Source organism: Hypanus sabinus, chromosome 3 (genome assembly GCF_030144855.1).
Source record: "Hypanus sabinus isolate sHypSab1 chromosome 3, sHypSab1.hap1, whole genome shotgun sequence".
Lineage (NCBI taxonomy): Eukaryota > Metazoa > Chordata > Chondrichthyes > Myliobatiformes > Dasyatidae > Hypanus > Hypanus sabinus.
Genome location: NC_082708.1, coordinates 189,309,077 through 189,320,209, shown reverse-complemented (window position 1 = coordinate 189,320,209; position 11,133 = coordinate 189,309,077). Strand labels below are relative to the sequence as shown.

Below are 11,133 nucleotides of genomic sequence, written 5' to 3'. Positions count from 1 at the left end.
GTCCAGCCTCTCCTTAGCACTCAGACCTGCCAGTCCCGGAAACAACATCAAGTCTTTTCTGCACCTTCTAAGTAAGTACATGTTCGGCACAGCATTGTGGGCTGAAGGGCCTGCATTGTGCTGTAGGCTTTCTATTTTTCTTTGCCAGATTAAGGTCACCCTTCCAAACAAAGGGTGATCAGAACTGCACACAAACTCCAAGTGTGGTCTCACCAACGTCTTGTACTGTGGTAATGTGACACCTTGACGCCAGCACTCAGATTTATGCAGGCCATTGTGCCAGTTGCATTCTTCACCACCCTATCTACCTATGGTGCCACCTTCCATGTACCTTTATCCCCAGGTGCCGCTGTTCTGTAATTCCATATGAAGGTGCGACTGGATCGGTATGACTCCCTGACGGTGGAGGGTGCTGGGGAATGAATATCGACATCGCTGTGGTTTCAACTGGAGGGCTGTCGTAGTTGTGGGTGAGGCACTTTAGGAAGATGTGCTGTCCTTGGTGAGGGAGCAATGGAGGTGTGAGAGGATGGGCGTCTATCACATGGGGAGGTTGGAAAAGGCAAGTTCCCTCCTCAGAGCAAACAAGATGAAGGTTTAAAGGGTTAAGATGATGAACAGCACACACAATACTATCTGTGGAATTCTCTGCCCAAGAGGCAGTGTAAATATACCTAAGACAAGGTTGGATAGATTTTTGCATAGTAGGGGAATTAAGGATTATGGGGAAAAGGCAGGTAGGTGGAGATGAGTCCATGGCCAGATCAGCCATGGTCTTATTGAATGGATGAGCAGGGCCAACGGGCCAGATGGCCGACTCCTGCTCCTATTTTTTATGTTCTCACATTCCTAGATGCTGGAGGAACTCAGCAGGTCAGGCAGCCTCTATGGAAATGAGTAAACAGCTGACATTTTTTCAGGCCAACATGCCAGAGTAAGAAGGTGGGGGAGGGGAGCAGTACAAGCTAGAAGGTGATAGGCAAAGCCAGGTGGGTGGGAGAGGGGTGACAATTGAGAAACTGGGAGGTGATTGGTGGGAAAGGAAAGGTCTGGAGAAGAAGGAGAAGAGAGGAGAGTGGACGATGGAAGAAAGGAAAGAGTAGGGTGATAGGCAGGTGAGGAGAGGAGAAAGGGTGAGAGAGGAACCAGAATGGGGATGGAAAAAGAGAGAAGAGGGAGGGGGAAGAAATTAGAGAAATCTGCTGTATAAGATATCAGTGAGGCCTAGTTAGGAGTATTGTGTGCAGTTTTGATCACCTGCTTACAGGAAAGATGTAAATAAGGTTGAAAGACTAGGGAGAAAATTTACAAGGATGTTGCTGGGACTGGAGGAACTGAATTATAAGGAAAGATTAATTAGCTTAGGACTTTATTCCTTGTAATGTAGATGATTGAAGGGAGATTTGATAGAGGTTTACAATTACGAGAGGCAGAGATAGAATAAATTTAATCAGGCTTTTTCCACCGAGGTTGGGTGGGACTACAACTAGAGGTGATGGGTTAAGGGAGAAAGGTGAAAAGTTTAAGGGGAGCACAAGGGGAAACATTCATTCAGAAGGTGGTGAGAGAGTGGAACGAGCTGTCAGCGCAAGTGGTTGATGTGAGCTCGATTTCAATGTTGAAGAGAAATTTGGATATGTACGTGGATGGCAGGGGTATGGGGGGGCTATTGCCTGAATGCAGGTTGATGTGAGTAGGCAGTTTTAATGATCTGACAGACTCGATGGGCCAAATGGCCTAATTCTGCTCCGATAATTTATGGTCTTATGGACACGGACTAGATGGCCAGAAGGGCCTGTTTCTGTGCTGTACTTTCTATAACTCTACGACTAACTCGATGTCATGTCATCAGGTTGGAGGCTACCCAATTGGAATATGCAGTGTTGCTCCACCAACCTGAGTTTTGCGTCATCACAACAGCAGAGGAGACCATGGACAAACGTGCCTCAGAGGTTACCAGTTCTAACTTGACGTCCCATTTCCCTCCTGACAATTTTCACCAGCACTTTGTGTGTGTTGCTCAAGAATTCCAGCATCTGCACCATCTTTTCTATCAAGTGTTTTGCTGATCCTCTCCGGCAGCAGAAGAGCCAAGAATGAACGTGAGGATATTGAACACTGTTCATTCAGTGTGCTCGTGTGACTTCACACAGAGACATTTGAAGAGTGTGGTGAGAGATCAAGGTCGGTATCATCGTTCACTGAACCATTGGGAATGGGGCTAAATGGGGTGTGACGTAACTTTCATAATTAGATACATCTCCCATCACAATCCGGTTGAGATAAATACACACACACACATATATATGTATGTATATGTACATGTACACACATACCACATGCATGTACAGTAAATTCACATCACACACACACCTGGACAGGTTTTAAAACTCCATTGTTATATTTTGTATATTTACACTAAACTATGACAATACAGGTTATGATATAAACAGCGCTTTAGAAAATGAGGTCTACGGGCTTAATGGTGAAATGGCTAGTGAGGGAGGTTGCTTTGGTTGGTGCCCGCTGCCTTCGACACTCGGTGGGCTGGGCCGGTGGGAGTCTGTGTGCTGCGGCCGGGGTGTCGGACTGGAGCTGGGCTCGCTGCTCGGCGAGCTGGGTCTGGGCTGAGTACCCACCGTGCCCAGCCGAGCCAGCTTGGCCTGCTGCTGCTCCAGGCTCTGTTTCCTCCATTTGATCCTACGGTTCTGGAACCAGACTTTCACCTGTGGGTTGGAAGGGAGGGTAAAAGAAAATAAATAAGTCTGAATTTTATAATCCTGATTACTTTAGAGGCTCCAAATCAAGTTTGTAGTCAATATTAGTGCTTAGTTCAGGAACCAACAGGATCCATTCCTACTTCCCATGGTCCAGGGCAGGTTTAAACCTGGGGGCTTCCCACTGTGTGAGAGGGTGACATTGTAAGTAACGCTAACATACCACCCAGAACATAACATGTTAGTATATAGAATAGAGCAGAGATCAGTACAGTTCAGGCCCTTCAGCCCACAATGTTGTGCTGACCTTTTAACCTACTCTATCTAACCACTCGCCCCAACATAGCCTCCATTTTTCTATCATACATGAACCTATCGAAGAGTTTCTTAACTGTCCTCGTTTCTGCCTCTAGCTCCACCCTGGCAGTGTATTCCATGCACTCACCACTCTCTGTGTGAAAATAATCTACCTCTTATATTACCCCCCATACTTTCCTCCAATCACCTTAAAATTATGTCCCCTCATATTAGCCATTTCCTCCTTGGGAAAAAAATCTCTGGCTGTCCACTCTATCCATACCTTTTATCATCTTGTATACCTCTATCAAGTCACCTCTCTTCTTCCTTCACTCCAAGGAGAAAAGCCCTTGATCACACAACTTAAAATATGCTCTCTAATCCAGGCAACATCCTGGAAAATCTCCTATGCACCCACATCCTTCCTACAATTTGTCAACAAGAACTGAACACAATAAGTGTGGTCTAACCAGCGTTTTATAGAGCTGCAACATTACCTCATGGCTCTCAAACTCAATCTACCAACTAATGAAGCCAACACAACATACGCCTTCTTATTCACCCTATCAGATTGAGGGAGAGGGAGATAGATAGAAAGTGTGGTGGAGGAGGGAGGGGAAAGGGGGAGAGGGAGACGTAGATGGAGAGGGTGAGGGTAAGGGAGAAGGAGGGTGAGAGGGAGAGGGAGCTGGGTGGGAGATAGAGAGGGTGAGGGAGAAGGAGAATGAGAAGAAGAGGGAGTGGGGATGGGAGGGGGAAGAGGAGGGGGAAGGAGAGGGAGAGGAAGAGGGAGATGGATGGGAGAGGGAGAGGAAGAGCAAGGGGAAGGGAGGGAGAAAGCATGGGGAGAGGGAGAGGGGAAGGGGAGGGCAAACAGAATGCTTCTTTTGGAGTGGTGGTCGCTGTGGGATACCTGATGGATGTTCAAAGTTTGAAGTAAATTTATTATTAATCTAAATATATGTTACCATGTAATAATTACCTTCAGATTCTTTTTTTTTTGCAAGCATTTACAGGAAAAATAAAGAAACAACATCAATTTTCCAAAAGACTATACATAAACAGACAAAGACTGACAAACAACCAGCAAGCAAAAAGAAAACCTGTGCAAATAAAAGAATAAATAATACCGAGAACATGAGTTTTGAGAGTCCTTCAAAGTGCTGGTAAAAAAGGCATATGGCACACTTGCCTTCACAGTTGGGGAAATGAGTGTAAGAGTCAGGAAGTTATGTTGCACCTCTATAAAATGTTGGTTAGACACACTGGAGTATTGCTTACAGTTCGGTCCCCTCATTGCGGGGAGACATCGAGGCTTTGTGGAGGGTGATGAAGAGGTTCATCCCGCTGTTCCTCCACACTGGATTAGAGGGCGTGTGCTATAACCAGAGGCCTGAGTTGCTTTCTCTAGAGCGGTGGAGGCTGAGGGGAGACCTGATAGTGGTTTGTGTGATGCAGATAGAGCAGAGAGCCATTTTCCCTGAGGTAAAATGCCTAATGATTGAGGACATGCACTTATGTTGAGAGAGTGAAAGTTTAAAGGAGAGGTTTGGGGTGTCTGGTATGTGCTGCCAAGCAGTAAGAACATAGAACAGAACAGCAAGGTTCAAGCCTTCCACCTACAGTGAAAACATGCCCCATGTTCAATCGAACCCTTCCCTTGTACACTGCCCATACCCCTCCATTCACCATACATCCATGTTCATAAATGCCCCGAACGTACAGAATCTGCCTCCTCTACCACCCCCAGAGTTGCGTTCTATGCACGCACCATGCTCTGTGTAAAAAAAACTTACACTGGCATCTCCCCTAAACTTTCCTCCAGTCACCTTAAAGAAATGCTCTCTGGTTTGGCCGCTGCCGCCCTGGGGTGGGGAGCTGTCCATTCTATCTCTGCCTCTTATCATCTCGTACTCCTCAATCAAGTTGCCTCTCATCTTCCTTCACTCTAAAGAGAAAAGCTCTGGCTCACTCAACCTGTCCTCATAAAACAGGTGACTAAAACTGAGCTCAATACTCTAAGTGTGGTCTACCCAGCATTTCACAGAGCTGGAACATGACCTCACAGCTCTTGAACTCAATCCCCCAACTAGTGAAGGCCAACACACCATACGCCTCCTTATCCATGTTATCACCTTGCATCTATGAACATGGACCCCAGACCCCTCTGTCCCTCCACACTGCCAGGACCCCAGACCCCTCTGTCCCTCCACACTGCCAGGACCCCAGACCCCTCTGTCCCTCCACACTGCCAGGACCCCAGACCCCTTTGTCCCTCCACACTGCCAGGACCCCAGACCCCTCTGTCCATCCACACTGCCAGGACCCCAGACCCCTTTGTCCCTCCACACTGCCAGGACCCCAGACCCCTCAGTCCCTCCACACTGCCAGGACCCCAGACCCCTCTGTCTCTCCACACTGCCAGGACCCCAGACCCCTCTGTCCCTCCACACTGCCAGGACCCCAGACCCCTCTGTCCCTCCACACTGCTAGGACCCCAGACCCCTCTGTCCCTCCACACTGCCAGGACCCCAGACCCCTCTGTCCCTCCACACTGCCAGGACCCCAGACCCCTCTGTCCCTCCACACTGCCAGGACCCCAGACCCCTCTGTCCCTCACTGCCAGGACCCCAGACCCCTCTGTCCCTCCACACTGCCAGGACCCCAGACCCCTCTGTCCCTCCACACTGCCAGGACCCCAGACCCCTCTGTCCCTCCACACTGCCAGGACCCCAGACCCCTCTGTCCCTCCACACTGCCAGGACCCCAGACCCCTCTGTCCCTCCACACTGCCAGGACCCCAGACCCCTCTGTCCCTCCACACTGCCAGGACCCCAGACCCCTCTGTCCCTCCACACTGCCAGGACCCCAGACCCCTCTGTCCCTCCACACTGCCAGGACCCCAGACCCCTCTGTCCCTCCACACTGCCAGGACCCCAGACCCCTCTGTCCCTCCACACTGCCAGGACCCCAGACCCCTCTGTCCCTTCACACTGCCAGGTCCCCAGACCCCTCTGTCCCTCCACACTGCTAGGACCTCAGACCCCTCTGTCCCTCCACACTGCCAGGACCCCAGACCCCTCTGTCCCTCCACACTGCCCGGACCCCAGACCCCTCTGTCCCTCCACACTGCCAGGACCCCAGACCCCTCTGTCCCTCCACACTGCCAGGACCCCAGACCCCTCAGTCCCTCCACACTGCCAGGACCTCAGACCCCTCTGTCCCTCCACACTGCCAGGACCCCAGACCCCTCTGTCCCTCCACACTGCCAGGACCCCAGACCCCTCCGTCCCTCCACACTGCCAGGACCCCAGACCCCTCTGTCCCTCCACACTGCCAGGACCCCAGACCCCTCTGTCCCTCCACACTGCTAGGACCTCAGACCCCTCTGTCCCTGCACACTGCCAGGACCCCAGACCCCTCTGTCCCTCCACACTGCCAGGACCCCAGACCCCTGTGTCCCTCCACACTGCTAAGAATCCTGCCATTACCCCATACTCTGCCTTCAAGTTTGACTTTCCAAATTGAATCAGTTCACACCTTTCTCCATTGAACTCCATCTGCCACTTCTCTGCTCAACTCTGAAATCCTGTCCTGTTTATATCTGGTAGTAACCTAGAACATCATTCTACAATGGCCACAACTCCACCACCCTTAATATTCTCTGCAAAGTCACTGACCCACCTTCCATCTTCTCGTCCAAGTCATTGATAAAAATCACAAAGAGCAGGGGTTCCAGAACACATTCCTGCTTAACCCCTCCAGGCAGAGTTCTCTCAGCCTACAACATCCCCTGCCTTCCGTGGACAGGCCAATTCTGTATCCACACAGCCAGGTTTCCCTGGATCCCATGCCTCCTGATATTCTCTTACCATGGGGAACCTTATCAAACGCCTGACTAAAATCCACAGACGCCACATCCACTACTCTACCTTCATCAAGGTCACAATTCAGCCAGGCTTCTGAAGCTCCTCGCAAAGCCGTGCTGACTATCCATCATCAGACTATCGTCTTCCAGGTGCTCACAAATCCCATCTCTATGAACCCTCTCCACTAGTTTGCCCGCCACTGAAGTAAGACTCCCAGAATTATTCCTATTAATTTTCTTGAATAATGAAATATCATTTTCCACCCTCCAGTCCTCCAGTAGCAGTCCCGTCACTGTCAATGTCTCTCTTTCCTTGCTTCCCACAGTAATCCCATCGTAGTAACTGGGGTATATCCCGTCTGGCCCCTGAAATGTACCTATCCAAGGATAATAACATTTAGACAGGAAGGAACGCAAGCAGGCAGGAAATGGAGGGATTATGGAACATGTGCAAGCAGAAGGGGTTAGTTTAATTTGGCTTAATGGATGGCACGGACACAGTGGGCCGAATGGCCTGCTCCTGTGTTGTATTGTCCTGTGTACTACCTTGGCACCACGTTATGCATCTGTTTTTGTGTTCACGGGAGCTTGCTGTGCATCAGTTGCCCTACCTCCATGTCTCCCTCTATTGCAACAGGAACTAACACTTGGAATAAAAGTGTCTGTCAGGAAACGTAGAGGAGGCTTGACCCAAAGGAAGAACACTGGGGGACAATCCAGCGATGAGTGACCGGTTTAGTAGTAGATTGCAAAATAACGAGCCACAAGGGGCCACCAAACAAGAGGGAACAGGTATGAAACATAACAAGACAACACAATAACTGAAGGATTGGAGCAACTGGTTGAGGGTGGCTGGTTCAATGAGTGAACAGGGATTGTGGATGAGAGCTGGGTTTAAATAGGCTGCAGGTGATGAGTTGGAAGCGAGGGGCAGGTGACTCCTGCCAGTTGGGGGTTGACTGGGCAGGCCTGACAACCTCCCACGATTTGCCCCCTGGAAGCCCCCATGGAGTATGAGCCAATCCCAGAAAACCAGCTCCCCGGCACATCCTGAGCCTGTCGGTGGGTGTAAGGTCCTACCTGGGACTCGTTGAGACGAAGGGCGGACGCCAGCAGAAACCGCTCTGAGCCCACCATGTACTGCTGCCGGGCGAACTCCTTCTCCAGCCGGGCGAGTTGCTCGTGGGTGAAGATGGTCCTCGCTCGCTTGACTTTGGCAGCTTTGGGTTTGAGCGGGAAAGACGCCTTGGGCAGTGGATATTCTGAGAGGAGGCAAAAACAACGGTGAACCGGGATCCCGGAAGCAGCGGGACCCTGAATCCTGCTCCGGAACCCTTCCCGTAAACCCGCCGTGAAATAGCATCAGCCGGGCAGTCGCCTCCCTCCTTCCCGGTACCGATCGTGTCCACAGCGACATTTCAGCGCCTGACTGGAAGTCGCCGTCGAGATACAGCAGGGAAACAGGCCATTGGGCCCGCCCAGTCAGTGCTGACCCATTTACACCAAATCCGCATTAAGATTCAAGGCTGTTTAACGTCACTTTCAGTACACAAATGCAAAGGAGAACAAAATAATTGTTACTCCGGATCCGAGGCAGCACAACACACACACACAATACGATAAGGAACACACATGAACACTACAATAAAAGCACAATAAATATAAATATATAAGTTCGCTTATCTACATAGATCGACTACTTGTCCATAAAGTGCACTTAAAATTTTCCCACAGGCCCCCATCCCCATCCCTTCAGATTTTACCCCTTGCTTAACCCCTGTGGGGGCAATTTACGCCGCTAATTAACCAACTGATATACGTTTTTGTTTTTTTTGGGATGTGGGAGGGAACCGGAACACCCATGGGTGTGGGAGAGTGGGAGAATACCCCACACACTTGGCCACAGGAAAACGCTCGAACTCTCTGTGCCCGAGGTCGGGATCGAACCCTCGCCTCTCTGGCTGTGTGATGGAAAACCATGACCATGGGCAATTCGGCCCGTGGAGTCTGGTCCACCATTCCATTGTGACTGATTTATTACCCCTTTTAGCCCTATTCTCCTGTTTAGCCTTTGGCGTCCCGACTAATGAAGAACCTATCAACCTCCGTTTTAAATATGCCCAACGATTTGGCCTGCACAATCGTCTGTGGCAATGAATTCCACAGAATTACTTACCACCCCCCACCCCCCCGGCTAAAGACATTACTCTTCTAAGTGAACCCGTGTCCTATAGTGGGCGAGTCTAGAACCACAGGAAACATTCCACTCCAAATAGGCCTTTCAATATTCGGTAAGTTACAATGAGATTCGCCCCTTTTCCACCGAGTACAGGCCGTCAAGCGCTCCTCATGCGTTAACTCTTTCATTCCTGGGATTACACTTGTGGACCTCCTCTGGACCCTCTCAATGTCAGCACATCCTTTCTCAGACAAGGGGTCTGTAACTTCTCACAGTTCTCCAGGTTTGGTCTGACCAATGCCTTGTAAAGCAGAGAACTCGGGCAGGTTAGTCTGCACCAGGGGCATAGCAAAACCAGTACAGGTTTGGGCCAGACACGCTCCCTCTTCTGAATCTTGATTTCTCGATTCCCCTTCCCAGGGTAATTTACCTGGTTGCTCCAAGATTTCGGATTTTATTGGAGACACCGGATACTGGAATCCGGAGCCACGCACGAGTTACTGGAGGAACTCAGGTAGCGCCTGCCCTGCCGACTTCCTCCCGCACGCCGCTCGCTGCTTGTGCTTCCATTCCCCGGAACCGCGGGGCAGCAACTGCGCCAGTTACCCCAGTCACCCCGGCACAGCTACATCCCTCTCCCGCTGTTCAGCCAGACCCCTACCTCACCATTTTGATTTCACCCAGGACAGGGCCTCTTCTCGTTGCTACCATCAGGGAGGAGGTACAGGATCCTGAAGACCCACACTCAGTGTGTCAGGAAAAGCTTCTCCCGTTTCGCCATCGGATTTCCGAATGGACGAACACGTCCTTACTCATATTTGTCACTTTTTGCACTAATCAGAATCAGGTTTATTATCATGTGACGTGAAATTTGTTAACTTGGCAGCAGCAGTTCAATGCAATACATAATCTAGAAGAGAAAAGTTATTTATTTTAATTTTTAAATAATACATATTGTAATTTACAACTTTTATGATCATGTATAGCAATATACCGCTGCCGCAGATCAATATATTTCACGATAAGCCTCATGTCGGTGATAATAACCCTGATTCTGAACTTCCCTACACTCTCCTACCGCTTCCGAGGTGTCACGCCCGCAGTCTCTCCTGAACCCCTCTGACCCTGTTCCTTCAGCCCGGTCTCTCCTTACCGGTCAGTTGACTCTCTACCCCGGGGGCACACCACACCTTTATCCCCCGCCCGGAGAGCACTCACCGTGCGGGCACTGTCCCGTTCCGCAGCCGCCGGGGCGGTAGAGCAGAGGAGCTCCGTGGTAGACGGCGTGAAGCGGGCGGGGATACACCAGAGCCGGGTAGAGAGACGGCGGGCTCCGATTAGCCCCGGGCACGGTAGTAGCCAGGACGCACGTTCCGAGCGGGCAGAGGGGAGCCGCCTGCCTCTCCCGGGAGGAGGGCGAGATCTCGGCGGCGGACAGTAGTGCGTCGATGGTGAAAGTCTTGCGCTGGGTTGGTTTGGAGTTGTGATCCGTGCGGAGAGGAGAGCAGGGGCAGGGCGCTGGGCACACAAGCCCACCCAGAGTTAGAACTGGAGTCTGCATTTCAAACGTCACTGTCCTCCACTCTGTGTACAACCCTTCATCCCCGGGCCCTTATACTCCCCTCCAATCTGTGATATGCCAATGACTCCCCCCGGGGCGCCCTCGCCTTGTTAAGGACCAGATGACAGAGAGATGAGAGAGGTGTCCCATTAATTGACTGGCGGATGACACGGCCGTGTGGCCGGCGCAATAATGACCGTGTCCATGTCAAGACATCTGTGAAATCCTATCGTCCGACCTGCAGTTTACTGACATTAAACAAACCCGCACGGAGCCGGAGCCTTGATGTCTCTTCAATCACCTGATTATCTCTTATAAAGTCAAAAGTCGCCAGGAAAGTGCGTCTGCCGGAGTAAACCGATTATTACTGTTAATTACAAATAGTAAATTCGTTTATTATTGTAACATAACACCAGATCAATTGACAAACTTCAATTCATTCAGAACGCAGGTGTTAGATTTTTAACTAATTCCAGGATGAGGGAACCTATCACTCCCGTCCTAACTACTC

At 50.6% G+C, this 11,133-nt stretch overlaps 1 protein-coding gene and 1 long non-coding RNA gene across 2 annotated transcripts in view; one reads left to right on the top strand and one right to left on the bottom strand.

Annotated features, from left to right (window-relative positions):
* Positions 1–2,378: 2,378 nt before the first annotated feature.
* LOC132391980 (homeobox protein not2-like) lies at positions 2,379–10,970 on the bottom strand. Its single transcript, XM_059965845.1, has 3 exons — positions 10,280–10,970; positions 7,963–8,144; positions 2,379–2,726 (listed from the first exon to the last, which is right to left on the bottom strand). Exons 1-3 carry the CDS (start codon positions 10,620–10,622, stop codon positions 2,472–2,474), a joined length of 780 nt encoding a protein of 259 aa, XP_059821828.1. The 5' UTR covers positions 10,623–10,970; the 3' UTR covers positions 2,379–2,471.
* The window catches only part of LOC132391982 (uncharacterized), a 13,425-nt gene continuing 11,416 nt past the window's right edge, over positions 9,125–11,133 (top strand). The window contains exon 1 of the long non-coding RNA XR_009511404.1: positions 9,125–9,173. This is a non-coding gene — a long non-coding RNA (uncharacterized LOC132391982). The remainder of the gene's footprint in view (positions 9,174–11,133) is intronic.

Coding starts and splice junctions, on each gene's coding strand:
- LOC132391980 (XM_059965845.1), bottom strand. CDS start 10,622: ATGCAGACTCCAGTTCTAACTCTGGGTGGGCTTGTGTGCCCAGCGCCC. Junction 8,145..10,279: donor AACGGGACAGTGCCCGCACG/GTGAGTGCTCTC, acceptor GCCTCCTCTCAG/AATATCCACTGCCCAAGGCG. Junction 2,727..7,962: donor TTCGTCTCAACGAGTCCCAG/GTAGGACCTTAC, acceptor TCCAACCCACAG/GTGAAAGTCTGGTTCCAGAA.